Consider the following 19,876-nt stretch of genomic DNA (forward strand, 5'->3'; position numbering starts at 1 on the left):
GAACAAGGGGAATGGACCATGAACGCTGGGGCACCCAGGGTTTGCTTTTAGGCAAGCTGTCATGCTGCCTGTATGATACACTGGTACCGTCCAGGGTGGCTCTTGTCTGTCCTTCTGTAGGCAAAAGATCTGTCTCGAAAGCTGCTCAGCTGGCACCTCCCATCAGCGCTGCTTTTTGCTTTGTTTTCTGGGCAGGAGGAGAATAGAATTGTAGGTGTCTGTAATTCTTACACTTGAAATCTTCAGGACACTTTGTGTCTGTGCTGGGTCCTGTGTTGTTACCAAGATCCTTTGCTCTCCCTTGGAAGAATGGCTGCCTCATTTCAGTTGCTTCCCTCTTTTTAATTTTGCCAGGCCTCTCCATGCTTTTAGGGCACATGATGTTCAGATGATAATTGTTTGTGCTCAGCCAGGGCATTAGACTGGATTTTGTTATTGCCTGCTGTATTAACTCCTGAAACTTTCCAGTAGCACGTGGAAGCACCCAGAGGGAGCAGCCAGCTTCATTAACGTGAGTTTTGCAGAGAGCATGTGTGACTGAAGCAAAACTTCATGGAACAGAAGCAGCTCTCGGCTCCTCCTCGGTGGAGCAGTTTGTAGAGTCAGAGCCAGAAGGTCACAGTTATTCACCTGTTATTACTTCCTGAGTGTTACTGTTATTTGTCCCTGAACGAGAGCTAGAGCAGGCATAGCTGTGTGCTACAAAATGGGTAGATGGTTCCAGGGACCTGTAAGGAGAGTATTGATGTTAAATTTAATCCTGTTTCATCCCTGGGAAGGATTGAGCATGCCTGAACGTTAGCATAATTTGAAAAGCATTTGGGTGGCATCAGTGATACGCCTTTGGTTGGTTCCAGATCAGTTCCTGGTGTGGATTTGTCCTCTGCTACCTTTGGGTGCTGTGCAGCGACCCGAGGTGTGCTTGGCTCAGAGAAGCTGACTTGCCCTGGGTTGGATGTGAGGCTTGCTGAGATGTTGCGTACAGGCACAGCTCCCTTTTCTGCGCTTTGTACTGTACTTGGACCCTGGGAAAGAGTGTAACTGTATTTCCTAAAATACATAGTGCTTTGGAACACCTAACCCCCGTCCGGGTGCCCAGTTGCAAGTACGTCCCAAGTCCCGCTGGATCCCCTTGGAAAAGGACCTGGTGCTTTTAGAATGGGTTCTTCGCTACCCCAGATCTCTTGGGAGTGCTGAAATATTTGGCCTTGGTTCTTTTGCAAAGCACTGTCACGTCGTGTGAGCCAGGCTGTGGTGTGAGTGGGGTAACAGATGGCCCTTACTTGGATTTTCTTGTTCAGCACTGCCGTGCTCCTGAGGGGGGAAGTTCTTGGATCGGAGGATCCTTTCTAGGTACCACAGATACGCCAGCTCTCAGCTGGTTTTAATGGGAGCTGGGTGGCAGCTGACCCACATAGAAGTAATTATGTATAAAGAGAACATACCGGCACCTAGTTTTGCATGTTATACAGTATGTAGTGTGCTTGTTCTGGTGGCCGAGCCTTGCCGGTACAGCCTGCATGGATCTCAATGATCCAATAAAGACTGACTGAGGAGGAAGAGGTTTTCCACGGGGGTAGGCAAGCCGAGGCTGTTCGACCTCCTGGCCTGGGAAGATCAGTTGCACAAAATCAAGGGCTGGTAAGGACCGGAACAGCACCATGCTTTTTGTTGCCGCTATCGAGTGAGCAGGAGCTGGGCGAGGGCAGCGCTCACCGGTGTCGGCGTGTTCACCGGTGTCGGTGTGTGCTGCAGGGCCGGACCATCACCCAGCAGCGCGGGGAGCGGCGGGAGCAGAGGCAGCTCCAGGAAACCTGCCCGGCTCGGGGGAGCGGGGCTGCGGCCCCAGGCTGCAGCTGCGCCCGGAGTTACGGCTGAAAGGGAGCAGCCTGCTCCGCGCTTGGCCTTCTCCTTTGCTCTTGGCACAGCTCCCCGCGCACACCGAGGGTCGTGCCTGGCCTGTGCCAGCCAGCCGCCCTCGGCCAGACTGGGGACAGGAGCCAGAAGTGCCAGCGCTCAGAGCTGGAAAACTGGCTGCTGGCGTGTGAGTGCAAGTGTTCGTGCAGACGCAGCCTTAAAGGTTCTGTAAATGTGTCTGCCTGGCTCACTCTCGGCTTTTTATTTTATTTGTATTTTTGTGTGTGTCTCTAACCATGGAAGGCAGGTGTCCTCTATCAGCAAGAAGAGAGATGAAATTCACTTTAATGGCTACAATTATACTTAACTATGTTGAGCCAATCTGGCAGAAAGAACAACATGTTCGAACTGGCAGTTTATAACGTGCTGCCCTATTAGGCAGTAAGGAAAGCGACGCCTTCCTGAGGAGAACAGATTTTACACAGGCACGACAGCGCTGATTAAAAAAAAATCTTGAAAGTGAGGCAGATTTTAAATTGCGTTGCTAAAATGTCACATCTTGACCCCGTTCCCCCAGGTTTTTGAGCAGCCGCTCAGCACAGCGAGGCTGTGTCAGCAGCATTTTGGGAAAGGTCATTTCAGCATCAAGTCTGTTGTGTACCAAAAGTCCTGGTGCCGCTGGCTGCCCAGCCAAAAGTCTACACCTGCTTGTCCGGGGGAGGGGGGGGTGTTGGGGTTTTGGTGGGGGTTTGGCTTTTTTAACCATCCTGCAGCCTTTTCGTGCTGTCTCTCTGCTAGGTCTGACCGGTTACAGCAGTGTTCTAACGGGGGGACGGACGGGTCTGGCCACGGGGCAGGGGAGCGTGTGGCCCTGTGGTGGCAGAGGTGTCGCGAGGCCTGTGAACAGTTGGGTCTTTGCAGTGCGTGGCGGCAGGGTGTGTGGCTGGGGTGGCTGCTGCCCCTGCTGCCGCCGTCATTAGTCATCCTGGCTGTCACTGTGTGGCACTGGAAGGGGCGGGGGAGAGGAGTAAGGTTTGGTTTTGCTTTATTTTGTATACTGTTACTAACCGTAGGTGCTAAGAGCACCTTTTGACACTTGCTCACTGAAGCCAACACAGGCACCTTAAGTTTTCTACAATGTTTATCCCAGCTCCTGGAATAAACCATTGTTACTAATTCCTGCTAGGACTTTGCACTCATAGTAAATTAAAAGAAGATAAATTAACTAACTGTGAGATTTTGATTTTTTATTGGGGGTGGTTTTCTTGTTGGTTTTTTGTTGTTCGTTTATTATTTTTTTTTATAGTTATAGACCATGCACTTGGTATTATAGAGGATCTTTGGAATTTTTGTAAAAAATTGTATTGAATTGTAGGGGATCCTACCAAATCCTAAGCTATTCCCCCCGCAATGGTGGCAGCGCACCCACCAACTACTGGGAGTCAAACCGGCTCGGCCTTCCTGCAGTTCTTGTGCAGGTGCTGCTTCCTTCAGAAGTGTTTTCACGCTTTAATCACAGCGTTTGTTCAGTCCTTGCCTTGCTATAAACATACAGCAGCAAATGAAACAGTTGAAGGTCAGATTTCTGCTCGCTCCTGCTCCTTGGGAGTAGCGTGAAGCAGCCAAACGCACACACTAACCACCCCAGCACACCCTAACTATGCTTTTCCCTCTAGCAGATGGCAAAAAGTTTAGCAGTTTGCTGTTCCAGTATCATGCATTCCAACTAGGAAAGCTTTATCAAGCAGCTTGCTCTGGGACAGTCATGCTTTGTCACTTCACAGAGAGAAATCCTCCCTGGTGATCTCGTCACACAGTGCAAAGCGATCCTGACTCCAGGAAGCCAGCTGCCACGTCCTGTCACGCCTGAGCAGCCCGTCAGGGACGGCCGGCGCCCAGCACCAGCACGGGATGCGGTGCTGCCGTCAAACTCCATGGCTTCTGCTTAGCTCTGTAGTGTGTGCCCTCCCCTCTGGACCTGCAGCACAGTTACTACTAGAAAGTAAAGTAAACTGTAGTTACTACTAGTGTGTGTGTGGCCTGTGCCTCCAGGCACGGTGAGGGTGCAGTAAAGGTGAACACGCCGAGGGCTTCTGGGGTGCCAGACCAGCGTGATCACAGGCACGTGCACCACAGCAGCCACTAACACCGCCCAGGGAGAGGGGAGAACAGATTGCCAACACCAACCCACACGGTCCTAGCACTGATGTGCAACACCTTTGCTCCCAGATGGGAGCAGCAGCTTAAGGCAATCCCAGTGGATGTTTCAACTACCTTTGGCTGAGACGTTCCAGAAATGATAAAGATTTATTTTCTGTTTGAAATAGGTGCAGTACTTCTTCAAGATTCTGGACAACTAACAGCCTCTGTCCTCACCCAACATGAAAGACATGTGCACAGAACAGTGTGTTCATTCATTTATTTGTCCAATGTTTCAACCTGACTGAAATACAAGATCAACAAGAGCACTGTACTCCTGGCTAGTATTACATGTTAGAACATAGAGTTTTGCACTTTAGACAACATTTAACACCATTCTATGGGGTACTGCATTGCTTTTATAAAGTTTAAAATAAAGATTTATTTTCAAACATGTGACTTTGGTTTATTTCATACATTACACTTTCTTGCAGAAAAAATAAAATTGTACAACTGCATAAATATAAAATTCTTCCACCATGAAAATGGTTAAAACATTCAATAAAGACATTAGCACCACAGTGTGCGATGCCTCCAGCAGGAAAAAAAAAAAAAAAGAAAGAAAAGAAAAATATACAAAGCAAAGAGTTATGCCTATCACCGAGGAGAGTGATAGTCTGACCCGGCCTCTCACACAACATACTGGAGGATGAGGGAAAAGGTGGAGAGAGAGGCAGCATTCGCTACGAAGCACAGTACGCAATCATCTATTCTCTTTAACTTCACTTAAGTTAGTTTCCCCTGCCACCCCTCCAAATAAAATACCCTAACACCACAGAAAAGTCAGAAGCCTTATGGAGTGCTGTTAAATAGTCTCACAGGTGGGCCTTTCTTTGAAAAGGAACAAAATAATGAGAAATATCATGCCAGTTCTAGTCCCATTGAGTATTTACACCTTGGACAGCAAAAGTCTTTGCTCACAAGAAGTAGAAAACAGATACAATACATGGCTTGAAAAATGACCAGAGTATGCACCTATAGTACTGTACACTAAATAAAATACACAAGGCAGCAATACTTAGGGGCCAGAAACACTGCTTACTACAAGTCAGTTATGGAATCATAATTTACAGTAAAAATGGGCGTGTCCCAAGGCTCAATTTTGTCATCTTTTGTCATTTACAGTAGAATAAATATTTGTCGCTATTGCTACACTTTGTTTACATTCTAACCTAGTAAATGCAGAAAGCTAGTGTAAAGCATATAGATTACGTGTAGGTCCCATACGTATGACAGTTTGTTCAAGACTAGTAGGTTTTCTTTTTTGTTCTTTTTTTTTTTTTTTTAAACCTTTTTAAATGGCTAGGAGGAGGGGGTGGGGGTGGGAAGAGAGTTGTGCTTACAATCAGCTGCTTTTTATGTCAAATTTAATATCAAAGCGTCCCTGGAAGCGGTCTTTGTCACTGTACTGGATGTTTTGCCCGTAGGCCCTGCATTCCACGCGCACCTCCACGTCGTAGGTCAGGTTGGTGAACTGCACTGCTACCAGTGGCTGCAGGTACCGCGGCTGCAGGAGCTTGCCGTAGTAGGGGTAGTACTGCAGGGCAAAGCCAGGGTGGCCGCTCATCCCATAGTACTCCACTGTGCCTATTTTGTCTGCATCTTCCTCTCTCTAGAGGTGGGAAAAGGAAGAACAAACAGTGACAGTCGCTCACACTCCACCTGCTGCAACCCTTTTCCCTGGCAGCGTCTGTTCTTGTTCACCAAGGCCATGACCTCACTTGGGTCATCACTGACCCTCACCGTGGCAGCACGAGGATGTCCCAAAGGCAGAGGGGACACTTAAGTGCTGTCTAACCAGTAGCAACACAGTAAGCACCTCTCTGTATGCATCTGCCAGGAAAAGGGCTTTTCTTTACTTTTTTTTTATTAAAAATAAATTTAAAACCTCATACTCATCCAGAAACCACTGCAGCTTCCTGTCCCACCACTGTACTATCTTTGGCTAAAAAAAGAAAAAATTCACTGTTTTTCCGCTGCTTTACAATACCAAATAAAGTAGCTCTTCCCTGGAGCCCCTCTCCCTGCCACCCCTGCTAAGGGCTCAGTACAGCACCTGGAAGCAATTTTTGAGGACACCGTTCACTGTCTGGCCCTGCATTCGCCCCTCCCTGTGAGGGCAGCGCTAACTGCCATCCGCCACCAGTGGGATTTTGAAAAACTGTTCTGAAGGGGGAGATACCCCAAGAGAGAGCCACCCCCGCCGTCTGCGGAAAGGCAGAGAGGGGTAAGTACACCTGCATAAAAACTAAGGCTTCCCCTGCCCCTTCCCAGCTCTCTGTTGTATTTCACCTTACCTTGGCGGTGCAGTGGACGGGGATGAGATACGGGTTGTACTTTGCCATAACCTCTGGAGGGAGGCTCTCATTCACCGGAGCCTAGAAGAAACCCAAAGCGAGATGTTACACACCGGACACTTCTTTATGGACTGGAGCTCGTTTGCAGCAGCAAAGGTCGGTGGTACCAAAGCCGTGCCATTAACTGGAATCCCCTCGAGCTCAGTTTCAGAGGCAACAGCTCTTGGCGGTGGTTCTTGGGACAGATGAGCCGTGTCACACAACCAGAAGCAGGAGAACTTAACCCAAGCAGACCTGTGGTCTGCTCTCACGCTGTGATTGCCGTGGATACCAAGGCAAGCCAATCAGGGTATTTTTAATTTCGTGCTGTCACTAGGGCAAGTGTTCCACAGCAGCGTGCTAGCCAGTGGGGCTTGTCTGCGCAAAGCCCGGGCAGCAGCAGGGAGACACGCTGCCGGCGGAGCTGCCACCTGCCCGCCAGATGTGCAGATCGGGCTGGAAAGGCACAAGAAAGAACAAGAAGTGGCAGCCACAGCCTGACGCCGCTGAACTTTGTCACCAGCTACAAGGAAGGACAAAGGCTCCAAGTATGTGGGGGGGAAGGTGGGAGTGCCAACTTCGACGTTGGTCTTTGGTCTCGTAACAGCTGCAGTAGTTTTCCTTCACAACCTTGCAAGTCTCAGATCTACTTTACACACCCCCCTCACCCGGCACAGGAGCTACATGGTCTCTGCTGGAGCATGAATAAGGAAAACAATTACTGCCTTGGATGCACGCGTCCTTTCTAAATGAAAGATGTGAAGTCATTCCTTGACTAGACCCTGCTGCCTGACGCCGTCCGGGGCAGTTCAGAACTCTGCGGCAGAGAAGGGAGGAGGAACACACCAAGTCCTCCTCTTCTGCAGCCACCACCTACCAAGCACAGTGCACTCCTGCTAAAACGCACCCCCTGTTTCCACCCGGGATCAGAAAAGCCAACATCGAACTAACTTCCATTGGCACAGGGCAGGTTCCCTTCAAAGAAAAACGTTCCTCACAACTCGTTAGGTAGACAGCACCAATCCCCACCCTCGGCCGCGCTGAGGGATGGCGCAGAAGGCGGCTTAGCACAGCACTTGCGCTGTTTGCCACCCAGAAGGTGGAGTGGCGGTTTTGCACGCCACCTCATTCAACAGCATGTGCTCTGCCACTGAACTCTTCGGGAATTCTCCTAGCGTTCACATGTGTTGGGGAAAAACCCTAGAAGTAAAAGCCGCTCCTGTCCAGATCAACATCCTTCAGCATTACTGCAAACATGCCTTCAGGTGCAGCAGCACAGAGTTAACGGGTGACAGAGACATCCCACAGCATCTGAGAAACTGCATTAAATAACCTAAAGACCTCCTCACCTTTCTTGCAGCAAGAGGTGTGCCTGACTCTCGAATGTACTTTATGCTTTATAGCCTGTGTTTCAGTCTAATAGTCAGTATTAGCACTACTTCATTTAATTAAGTGGTTTTAGCAAGGCAGGCAACTCTGCACTGCCTGAGGGAAGAATGGAGTAGATCCGGGCATGACACAACGTACTGATCTTACTACAGGTAAGAGTCAGTCTGGGAGGGTCCCATGGAAGCACACAGGAACTTAAAATGAGTTTTATCATTTGAAGAAAATGCCCGTTTCGAGCAGTTCAGTTAGCAGGCTCAAAAGTTACCAGATAAATAACTAGGAGTTTGCACTGTGAGTTCATTACTACTTGTTATCAGCTTTCACTGCTTTTTAATGGAAAGTGTTTTTAATGCCAGTTACTCAGATTGTTGTCTCACAATTTGTCCTCTGCAGCAGCGGTTTAACACTGCTCTCTCTCCAGAGACAGAAGAGCAGGCACAGCGAGTCTGCAGCCAACCCCCCCTCCTTATCAGGGGCTTCTGCTAGAAAGCGAAGAGATACTTGCCTTAGGTTTGAAGCCGATAATTCTGTTGAGCTTGACAAGGATGCACGGTTTGCCATCCTTGTACCCAAAGGTGGGATCGTTTATTCCAGAACAGTTTTCCAGCCATTCACGTTTGAATTTGCAGACCTTCTTCTGGCCCTGGACATCGCTGTATGGTCCTCTCTCTTTGTAATCGGCGGGCATCTCTGTTACAGTGGGGGAATGAAGAGACAACCATCTGCAACGCGAGCTTCCGCATGTCAGGAACAGCAACACTTACGCTTCGCTGTGTAGTTTGACTTTCCCCCTCGTCCCAGCAGGTCAGTGACACCACCAACCCGCACCCAGCCACCCCCCACACGTGAGCCGGTCCCAGACCAGCAAGTTTGTGGGTTTTTTGTTTTCTGTTTTTTTTTTTTGTTTTTTTTTTTTTTTTTGTTGGTTTTTTTTTGTGTTTTTTTTTTTTTTTTTAATTTAACTGAGGATTCTTCCAGACAACAAGAGAACAGACACATTTGTACTCCATTGGCTCAGCTTTTTGTCTGATTGGCAAAAAAGATGCCAATCCACTTTGGCAGCTTTTACAAGCTGGTTCCCCTCGGATTTTATATGCACATATTAGGCGGGAACAGTCTCATTCACATTATAACATACAATGTGTTAACGGTCAGTACCTCCCAGATCTTTCGCTGCACTGCACCAAGAAAACCGACACTGGATTTAGCCAAGTTGTCAGTAAAACTCTCGTGGCTTTCAGAGAGGATAAGGTCAGCGCCACGTGCTTTTGAGTGTCAGCTGCACCTTGCTCCAAGTGAAATCCGGGTGTTCCCAACCATACAGAACCCCTGCAAGAAGCTTCTAGAGACATCCCTGGCCAAGTCTGGTGTGTCCAAACTTAATGAGCTGAAACCACAGCAGGCCAGTTAACCAATGTGTCCTTGGTTACAATGAAAGGAACAGTCAGAGACCACCGCTGCTCACCCTCAGCTGCTGCTGGACCCAACGCAGAGGCATGTGGCAGAGCCCCCAGCTGCAGGAAACAAGCGAGACTTACCCCCACAGTCCTCAAATATCATGCTTTCAGTTTGCTGTTCAGCGCTGTAGTCCTTTAAGAACTTCTCCAGGTTCTTCACATACAGCTCAAAACTTTTAGGATCGGAGGCAGTAAAGGCAATTTCTGTCTTTTGTACCTGAGGGACTTGAGTCAGTCCTAAGAAAAGCAAAATCAGGAAGAAACATGAAGCACACCTCAGAGCTCCACAGCCTCTGGGCAATGCAATGCACACCAAGAACATACCTCACCCTAATGATCTCTGTTTCTCAGACTTCAGGACTTGCACAAAACAGCTTATGCTCACTAGAGGGGAGGCTCTGACAGGCTCTTATCTCCTCTTTCCAACAACAGCCTGGAATATTCATCATGCTGCTTGTATCACTGAGCAGATAAAAATCACAAAACCCAGAAGGGAGGCTGCAAGTCAAGGTTTTCCTGAAGAAAAAACAGTCAACCACAGGTCCCCTGCCAGCTTCTGCCTCCTCCCTGAGGACAAAGCTGTCTGCCTGTGAGACCAACTGCACAAAATAAAGTCCCACAGAAGCCTACTCCTGGGTAGTTATCCCTAACAGGTTGACTTGATAGTCTGCAAAACACAGACTTGAACACGTGTGTAGCCAGCCAAACACAAAGTGTTTAGGGTACGTCAGCTGCCCGCTCACAAACAGTAAGAGAGGTTCCCTCCATCAGGTGGGGTCACTCACCAGACATTGCCTTTGTCTGGTCTCCCTTGCAGGACGCAGGGCTGGAGACATTTCCTCAGTAAATTCACCAGCCCGATCGCTTTCTCTGGTCTTCGCTCCCTGACCAGGTGTTTCTGATTGCAGAAACAGCCTTCTGAGCACTCCCATCAGAAGCTCAGCGCTGAGCGAGCAAGCAGGAAATTTCACCACACAGGAGGGATGTTTTTTTAAAAGACTCTCCTACATTCTGACTTCAGGAGGATGAATAGAAAAAGAATATATGGAAAAGAGAAGGGGCTAGATACTAGTGATACCTATGGACGATGGAAAGTACCAACCCCTTGGTTCTTCGTTCTGGGACTTGGAAATACCTGCTCCTGCGCGATGTTAGCTTTGTTTTAATTGAATGCATTGATGCGTGGCTAACACCCTGAACTTCAGACATGAGAGCTGCGGTTCATGCTGCTTTTGTGGTGGCCACTGTAATTACTGAGGTCTTGACTTGTGTTCAGTTTGTCACCTTCACTTTAGCAAGAACAAGTAAAAGGAGCAGGGGAGCGGCATTCGCTCTGACAGCTTTCAGAACAAGCCTGTTGCCAACAAGTTCCACTGGTGCAAAACTCGGGCAGCTTAGCTGGCTGGCCCCAGCCCACGAGAGCTTGTGACTCCAGCGATTTTTCCAAAGCCACTTGACTGCTTCTGCTTAGTCCCTCCTCAAGCCAGCTCACCACTCCCCCCGCCACCACTACCCACCGAGTTGGAATTTGTAACCTAGGACAAAGATTAGCTTTGTTCCCCTAAACGCAGCTCCTAGTCACCAAAGATTGCGAGACACCCAGCAAGGAGCTCGTGGGTTTCAGGTTTTATTCCGGGAAGCAGCTTTAACCGCTCAAAACTCCCTCTGGTACAAACTGACCAGACTGAGCATCACACGTTTAGAAGCAAGTTGCTATGCCCCTTGGCAGAATTATGTCCTACCCTCCAAACTCAGTGGATTTCAACCCCTTTTCAAGCAATTACTTGCTTCCTTGCTCCACAAGCAGTTATAAATATTTATATAAAATAAGTAAGCTGGGTTCAATTTTAGTAAGGGATGTGAATCCCATCCTGCCAAGCCCTCCTCATGTTACCACTCAGCTGGGAAGCCAACAGGCTCAGTCCCTTGCACTGGCTATCTGGAATTGCTGCAACAGCAAGCCAGGCCTTGGTTCCTCTCCTTGGGTCTGCCCTTTCCAGAGTTCAGGTTACAGGTGTGTCATTCAAGTGTATAAATATCATAATGAAGAAAGCTTGGCCAGGCTTGTTAAGCTTCAGGCAGGCGGTTAAGCTATTGGTTTCACTCAGGACCTCTACAATGAAGGAACTCTCCTCCTCTGTTGTCTTCTCCGTGGCAATGCATAAAAGCACCCATGGCAAAGTTGAGGGGAGGGTCAGGAATACCCACCCTGTGGCACGTTAAGCCACCCAGCAGAACAGCCCTGCTCGCTAGTCAGGGGAGCAGCCACTGCTACACACAGCCCAAAGACACCCTCCGCCCAGGAGACAACTGACTTGTTTGGCAGAACAGGCACCCACCCCACAGCATCCCTGCCTTGCAGATCTTCGCAGAACAGCGCCGACGCCCAAGCAGCACCTCCGTGCAGCCATACCAGCTGAACGTATGGGAGAGCCACCCCTTCTGCCAGGTAGACTTGGCCTGTGGCCATAACTGGGCTGCACGGCCCGAACACGTGGCCCTCACCGCGGGCATCTACAGGTGCTTGGATGAACCAGACTGGGCCAGGCTTTGACACAGCGGGTGCTTTCTTTAGAGAGCAAGGAAGTCTTTGTGAAGATGAAAGCCTTGTTATGAAAAATAGCTTTATCCTGATTAAAAATATATTACTGGCTTCCAATGCAGCCTCCACTCTCACATGCCTGCACCAGAAGCAAAGCTCTAAGCACATCTATCATTCCCTTCTTTGTTCTCCATCTGTACATCCCATAGCCAAAATAAAAGCTTCAGTGCTGTTGTCAGAGCAGCACTATCACAGAGTCCTTCTTGGGCAGTCTTGCTTAAAAAAAAAAACCACACGCATGTTGATTTGGTATGATGAGAAGTAACCTCTGCAGAAAACTTCTGTAACCTTTCCAAAACCTCCTCTCATCCCTACTGGGGAACTGAAGCAAGTAGGGGCAAAAAACCCCAAGCAGACAAGAAAAAACCACACACCTGAGCCATTCCTGGGCTGCTAGACACCTGAAGAAGTGGCTCCAGTAAGAGACAGGCATGAATAAGCCTCTTAAGGGCTCCATGCACACGAGAGGAGGCCATTCACAACCAAGTCTCATGGGGGAAGGGCCAGATGACCCAATGCCTCAAGCGCTTTCATAGCCAGGAGTCTAAAGAGCCCTCTCCCCATCTTCAGACTATAACCTGCGTTTGCCTCAGTTCTGCATCTCATGCCGTTACCACAGATGCACCGTGGTGTCATGTGTGGTGATGCTGTTCTTCACACACAGAACAATCAAGTGACTTATTGCTAAAATACTGACAAACTACTTTAGAAAATTTCCACAATTGGCTTTTAAGAGTGCATTGCTAGGAAATAAGATTCTTGCATTCACTTGACTGAGACTGTCCACATAAATGATGAGTGACGCCTTTACTTGGTAACAGACACCACCTTCTGTTGCCTTTCTAACTCTGTGGATGTACAAAGACACCAAAACTGCACGTGAAGTCATCTAATTTTTCAGCTGCAGTTCCACTTCCAAAACACTGCTGCATATTAAAATCACATTTATTTGAGTTCATTTAAAACCAGACTTTCTATATAGATTTTATCATTCTAAGCTGCAAGTGCAGGACTTCAGAAAAAACAGTGTCTTGAGGGTGACGAGGAAGAAACTAGAACTGGGAAGTCAGGCTTGTTACTAGGAATGGTTGTGTAAGTCCACAGTAACCACTCCTGCTCATCATGCAATGCTAGTTTCCAAGTTCCGTGTAATCTTTGTGCAGAACGAATCTGAACGCTCCTGGGATGACACAGATGGCAAACAGTGATCACTACACCATTTCTACTTACCACCCCCCCCAGCTCGCTGAACGAAATTTGTAAATTTGAAAACCTCCGTACCAAGCAATGTCCTTCCAAGCTTTCGGTCACCCTCCAGCCCCATCCCCCAAGTGCAAAAAGCAGGTGCAAGTTTTCTACAAATGCAGCAGAGTCTGCCTGAAAAATGACATCCTTGAAGCTTGAGATTCAGAGGGCTTTCTGAACATGGGCGCTGAGGCTAGAGACAGAAGTGGGCAAGTGCAGCTTCACGGGAGGCGGCGCACACCCCCTGGGGCCTCCCTGCCACCACCCCAGCTAAATAAGCCAAGCAGGGGGGACACACCAGAGCTGCCTTTTCCATGACGCACTGCCCAGGCACACTTGAAGCAGGGACACCGAAATCTCCTGGCTTGAGCAGGGCTTCTTCCTTGCAGCTGCCACCTCAAGAGCCCCAGGCAGCAGCGAGCTCTGCCCCCCGCCCCCCAGCCCAGGGGTGGGATGCGGCGCCATAGGATGCACGCCACGAGATGGCAGGATGCACAGCCCGATTCACACTGGGGTGGGGAGGGGAGGAGAACGGAATTCCTCTCTACACACAGTACACGGTGTCTAAGAGGAAATACCCTCACCCTTCCCTATTAGCAGGGCGAGTCCTCTGTGCTTAAAGCAGAGCCTGAGCCGGCAGCACACGTGGAACTGGGAGCTGGGGCTGTCGCAATGGTAAGGCTGGACAAGGTGAACTGCACTGTCCCTTCCCCCACCCCCAAGACAAAAGAGGAGGGAAAAAAATAGTATCATGGAAAGGTACAAAAACTCAGCCTGCCCTGAAGCCCAGCAGAACACTCCTGTTGTGTTCAATACTGAAACCAATTACCATATTAATGACACTTGGTTGCAAAAATAGCGCTTTATGGCTTTCAGTGTCATACCCCTGTCAATAACTCAATAAAACATCCTGTAGGTTCTGTTGCTGTTACAAAATCTGTTGTATTTCAGAGCAAGAATGATACTATAGCAGCCCCTACCGCATTTTCTCCTGAAAATCCTGAAGTATAGTTTCCCCTTTCCCAGCCATTTCAGGCTGACACAAAAGTGACTGCCCAGGAAGGACAGAGCACTGTAGTAAGAATAAAAGTGTTTTCTAGCTTCCTAAAAAACCCAGGGCTCTTACCAAGCTGCCAATATACTTACTCTGCTTGCAAATCTTCCCACAAGAACCAGGAATTAGAATTGCACAACACCCCACTTTATGCAGTTCATAGTCTGCTGGGGTCCCAGATGACAAAAAAAAAAAAAATCAAGCCTGATGCTCACCAAGTGCAGGAGCGAATGTGCCCACTCGTGTCTGTCAGCAGCAGAGCAGAGGTGTTGCAGCGCAGGGGAGCGCGGGGATTGCTGACCCCCCAAACACAGCAGTGCAGCAAGTCCCCGCAGTGCCGCCTCAAAGCCTGCATTCAAAGGCTATTTTTGACTTGTGGTCTAACGGCCACTGTGCTACAGGATAAGGAGCGGACGCGGTATTAAGAGCCAGCCCCCACCATGCCTTACTCCCGGCTCATCCACATCTGTACAAAGATCTGTCACGTGATGCCCTGCAGAGGACCTTGTGCTATTAACCGGCGATTATTTCTTTAAACTTGTATGTACATGCTATTACACCTGGGTTCAAACCCCTTGTTTATTGGCTGCCTGCTGTCACATTTAGGGAACTAGATTTTGTTCCTTCCCCTTGATTTCAGTGCACGTCCTGAAAGCCCATTACAAAGATCTCCGACGACCTTTTCGTTCTTCCTCCATTTTGACATTTTGATTTCTGTAGTACATGCTACAAGAGTCTCAAAATCCAGTTCCCTTTTTTGGTTAAAAAAGATTAAGCCCCAGAAAACCGGGTGCAGTATGCAATTAAAAGATGAATAAAAATCCTTTGCAGGCTGAAATCTCACATGGAAATTTTACCACAGAGTTGCTTTCAAATTGAAATTGCAAACTGCTATTACACGGAAAGCGAACACTTTACCTAGAATGAGTAATTATGTGACATCAGGCTAAACAGCAGGTCTATCTGGATGTGACCCAAGATCCATGGGCTTCTTCACTAATTATTTCATGTCTGGTGAGACCACTGGGCTTCAGCCGGGGAAAGACACACTATTAAAATAACTACTCCACCATTAGCCATGTTGGCTTTTCAGATGCAGCTAGCGGCTCTGGGCAGTATCAGTGACAGTTTAGTCTTTCCTGCAAATGTCAGAGCCCATTGCAGAGATGGAAACAGCCACTTTCAGTCCTTAAGACAGCATTTACCCCAGCCGTGCTGGTATGTTGACACGTGCCACGCACCAACACAGCAGTTGCTGTCTCCAAAAAGTGCTGGTGGAATAGCAATTATCTGGAAAACGACCCTTTGCCAAGATAACACCATTTGGTGATGGTAAGGTTCCCTGTGTTGTTAGGGCAGGGAATAATCCCAGCATAGCACTGCAGACAGTGCGGCTGTAAGACACCATGCGACACCAGAGCCAACTTCTGTAGCTACAAGCCATCAGCCTCACAATTGTCACTTAAATACCACTGTTATTAAAAGCTTCTGAACTGTTTTACAGAGCAACCGGAGACAGATCATTACCATCCCCAGTGCCAAGCAGCCTCAAGGTCATTTGTAATGTGGGAAAGCAGCAGTTGCGCAGCTCCCCCCCTCTGAGCTGCCGCTGGCTGCGGCGGGAATCAGACAGTGCAGCAGAGCCCGAGCAGGCAGAGCGGGGAACCTGCGCCAGGGGCCAGTTATGCCATTTGCCCCTAACCCAAGGCAGGCTGGCCACAGACACTGCTCAAGCGATGATTTTAATTTTGAACAGAGCCTTATTTTGTCTAGTGAAGATAGCTCATGCATCAGCAACTACAAGACCCACCGTTAACCTCCCACAACAGAACAAAGTGAAATGCCCATTAGTAAATCTAAATTAGTAGATCTACTCCAGATCACTCACGCGTAGTTCAGTGTTTGCCAACACAACCCAGTTAAGCATATTCAGAATTGGTACTGTCCCCTTTCTCCTTGCACACCCGAGTTTCACAGATAAAGCTAACGCTGTACCTTTGTCCCTTCACTTACCCATGAGAACACAGTGGCTATGAAGAAAAATAAACTGAACCCAGCTTCTTCATACAGCTCATCCCCAAGTGAAGCCTCTTAACCTCACTCCATCACTCTGGTTTAGGGGAAGAGGAGCAATCCAGGTTCGAGCTCATATCAGATGGGAGACATCTTTTATGTGATGCAACTTTTAATTCTAGCAGGATTGCCTTCAAGCCCCAGTACTGTTAACACAGAAGGCTGAGAACATACCCACCCCCTACAAATATGTGTTGCAGCAACGACACGCTTATTTCATCCTCCTTCTGGAGGTGAGTAACCAAGCCGCCTCCCCAGAACAGCTTGCACCAAGTCAAACATGGGCCTCCTATTTAGTTACCTGGAGGTGCCACTCGATCCTGGTATTTGGGCTCAAATTCACTGACAGTGAGCAACATCACTTGGATGGTCCCAATGAATATACCTGCCAGGCAACCGTAGAAGATGACATAGAAGAGGAGGATCTTAACTGCAAGAGAAAACAAACAGAAAGAGGAATCGAATCAAGCCCTCAAGGCAGTCACATTTCAGGACAAAACTTGCAACTTTTACCACTCACAAGGAAGAGCCCAGCGCACTGAATTCAGACGACAAGCCCTGCTGCAGAGGCACGTATTAACAGTGAGATTACGCCCCGATGCGGACAGAAACGTAAGTCATTCCAGTTGTTAAGACGGGCTGGGAGCATGAGCCCCTGAAAACCTAGAAATCCATGAGTTGGAATCTGCAATTAAACTGCATTCTTCCACGTTTTGAAGGATCCCTTGGCTGACCCAGCACTACCATCACACAGCATCACAGATGACAAACTTTCAGCAAAGCAAGTGCCCAGCCACCAGAAGCCTTACTATGGGCATGCTCTGAAGGACACCCATTCCCAAAGCTCTAGGCCTCAGAGCTATATCCAGGAGAGTCCACAGTAAACGTTTCATTCAGGTTTACAAGCCATTGTAGAGCTTCATGTCCCCTAGTAATTCAGGCTATCCACCTCCATTACAGACAACAGGAGCAGAATTCGGTCCCAAATCAACTCCAACACTCAAACATCGGAAAGTCCTCAGACGTGTCACAGTACCACACATTTACCAGCCTTGGGTCTGCAAAGGCACTCCAGCGCTGCTCGTACCAATTAAAAGGTGAAGTACATCATAATGAGAGATTGATTTTAGCATTGGTCTACAGGGAGATGCCTAGAATAATTGGAGGGGGGGGGAAGCAGAGAGTAGAGAAGAACCTGGAGACACAGCACAGCTCAGACTGGGTATCAGTTACCAGTTTACAAGGATTATCTCAACTGATTAACTGCACAGTAACATGCCGTACTAGGCATCACCAGGCCGCCTACGGGAAGGATAAGCCAGACCGTGCCAAGCAACTATATGCTAATCAGGCTACAGGAACAAGCAGGCCAGTGCAGCGGCCAAGGAGTACTTGAAGGAGAGTCTGCTTCATCTCGGACTGTCTTCATCTAATCACACACACAAAAAAAGAGGTGGTTTATTTAAAAGACTTGAAGCAAGGAGCTATAAGGGAAGGGGAGGAAGCAGTAGGTGGAAGCATTCCTCCTCACTCCCCAGCCCCTCCTAAAAAAGCTCCATCATTGGAGAAGCCTCCCGATGAAAGCAGGTGGTTCTGGTTGTTTTCCTTCCAAGTCTATGAAAGACAGGCAAGCAGGAGGGCCAGCCAGCGACTCTGAGGCTGAGGGACTCTGTCAGAAAGGCACTCCATCTCCTCATCTTCTTCACGTGCACCAGAGGCAGCCAGGGCAGGAAGGCAGAGCTGGGTGCAGTAGTGTGGCGCTCCAGGAGTTAAAAGCACTCTTTGGTATCCAGGCAGCGTAAAGCAAATGGCTGTGACGTCAGGGACGTGTGGAAATTTTTTCCAGAGCACGGTCATAGGAGGTGCTGTTGTAGCAAACCAAACATTAATGCTGTCGTCTGCAGCGTAACGCCTTTGAGTTTTGTAACATCAAAAGGCAAACGCTGGGAGGTAGCTTATTTAATCAGGTTCCCAGCCAGGATGCTTTTAACACCAAAGACACCTTAAAGGTCAAAACCACTCCGAGGTCTCAGCAAATACACAGTGGGTCTAGCAACTGAGCACGACAGGGTTGAACGAGAAAGCTTCCTGCAACAGGTAGGCTTCTAACAGAGCAATCGGACCATCACCCTGCAGATCAGCTCCGCAAATGGAAATCAGTCCTGGGTGGATAGGTACAGGCAGTCTGGGAGAAGGACCTGGTTCAGCCTCCGCATTTGAAGCACTGCGCAGTTGCCTGGTGCCTCAGGAGCAGAAAATACCTATCCATGCGCACCCACAACCCGATTCTGCTCACGTAAGGATAGAGCAGAAGCCTGCTCTAGTCCACCCGCCAGAGCTAAAGCTGGCGGCTCCGGATGTGGCACCTCCAGCTGATCCATTACAACAGGAGCCGAATTCAACGGCACAAGGGTGGCACACCAGCTGTGGTTGGCAGCAACTGGAAGGCTATCTATTTGCGTAAAGAAAATGTTAAAAGCCTCTTAGTCTAAATGCTATTTGTACAGCACCTAATAAATACATGATGAGCATTTAATCACAAATGCACACATGGCCATTTCCTTCTCACGGGGGCATTAAAAGCCAATTGTTTGCCCTCGACGAGGTCAAACGAGCTCGGTTCCCTTTATCCAGAGAAAAAGGAGGAAAAAAGAACAGCCACGCAGAGGTCTAAGGCAGACGACGGCTGGGAGTGCCGGCTCCCCGACGGCGATGCTCCCAGGCCGGGCCAGCCGCGGGGGAAGGAGACCCAAGGACGAGGCGCCCTCGCCAAGGTCGGTCCGCCGCGGGCTCCATCGCGGGGCCGGGGGCCGCGCCCGCCTCACCCCCGGCCCCACCTGCAGTCACACCTCGGCGGGCAGCGCCCCGGCCCCCGCAGGGCGCCCACGACACGACGGGACCTCCCGCCCTCACCCCGCGGGGACGGGACGGGCCGCGCCGGCCCCAGTCCCGGCGCCCTCCCCGGGGGCCGCAGCCCCGCCGCAGCCGGCAGAGGCGGGGCGGGCCGTGCTGCAGTGCCCGCCGCATCGCCGCCGCCCCCCGCCCCGGCCCCGGCGCCCTCGGCCCGGCACTCACACCAGCTGCCCCCGGTGCGGCCCAGCAGCTCCTTCTTCTCCGAGTTCCAGATGAATTTCTTCCAGTTGCCGTCGCCGTCCTTGGCCTTGCCGCGGGCCATGGCGAACGGGCGGGCGCTGGAGCGGCGGGGGGAAGGCTAGCCCTCGGCGGGCTGCGCGGGCAGGCCCCGGCCGGGCTCCGCGCCCCGCGGCACCGGGAAGCTCTGGGTGCGCCCGCCCGCGCTGCGGGGCGGCCGGCGGCACCGGCCCGGCGGGGGAAGGGGAGGGGAAGCGACTGGGGGCGCGGGCGGGCGGGAGCGGCGGCGGGCGGCGAGGAGAGCAGAGCCGAGCCCACGGGGCACAGAGCAGCCGCGCTCCCCGCCTGCCGCGCCCCTTCATATACACCGCCGGCTCCGCCCCTCCGCCGGCTCCGCCAATGGGAGGTGACAGAGCGCCGCGGGGCGGGGCCTTCCGCAGGGACGGGGCGGGGCCCGGCGGCGGGCGGAGCGCGGTGGGGGCGCGCCGGCGGCGGGAGCGGGAGGGGGGGGGCTGCGGCACCGGCTGCCGCGCGGGGGCTCCGGGCCGCCCCGCCGCGCACCTGGGCTCTGCCC

The 19,876-nt window shown here is 50.3% G+C and overlaps 2 protein-coding genes across 3 annotated transcripts in view; one reads left to right on the forward strand and one right to left on the reverse strand.

The window, feature by feature from the left end:
* NME7 (NME/NM23 family member 7) overlaps positions 1–4,628 on the forward strand; it is a 95,029-nt gene extending 90,401 nt beyond the window's left edge. For both annotated transcript variants that reach the window (XM_080393673.1, XM_080393672.1), the window contains exon 12: positions 4,185–4,628. In XM_080393673.1, coding sequence (XP_080249799.1) covers positions 4,185–4,217 — 33 coding nt within the window. In that variant the 3' untranslated portion in view covers positions 4,218–4,628. The remainder of the gene's footprint in view (positions 1–4,184) is intronic.
* A 683-nt stretch (positions 4,629–5,311) lies between these two features.
* Positions 5,312–19,658, reverse strand: ATP1B1 (ATPase Na+/K+ transporting subunit beta 1). Its single transcript, XM_080393697.1, has 6 exons — positions 19,288–19,658; positions 16,514–16,642; positions 9,320–9,475; positions 8,287–8,471; positions 6,354–6,434; positions 5,312–5,668 (listed from the first exon to the last, which is right to left on the reverse strand). The coding sequence occupies exons 1-6, from the start codon at positions 19,385–19,387 to the stop codon at positions 5,402–5,404; spliced, it is 918 nt and encodes a 305-aa protein (XP_080249823.1). The 5' UTR covers positions 19,388–19,658; the 3' UTR covers positions 5,312–5,401.
* Between the last annotated feature and the right edge of the window lie 218 nt (positions 19,659–19,876).

Source organism: Falco punctatus, assembly GCF_963210335.1.
Source record: "Falco punctatus genome assembly, chromosome: 6".
Classification (NCBI taxonomy): Eukaryota; Metazoa; Chordata; class Aves; order Falconiformes; family Falconidae; genus Falco; species Falco punctatus.

Bases quoted from the DNA above. Each gene is read 5' to 3' on its own strand.
- ATP1B1 (XM_080393697.1), bottom strand. From the start codon at position 19,387: ATGGCCCGCGGCAAGGCCAAGGACGGCGACGGCAACTGGAAGAAATTC. The intron at 9,476-16,513 runs GTAACTAAATAG...TGCTTTTCTTAG, and splicing joins GGATCGAGTGGCACCTCCAG to GACTGACTCAAGTCCCTCAG. The intron at 5,669-6,353 runs GTAAGGTGAAAT...TCCCACCTCTAG, and splicing joins CCGTCCACTGCACCGCCAAG to AGAGAGGAAGATGCAGACAA.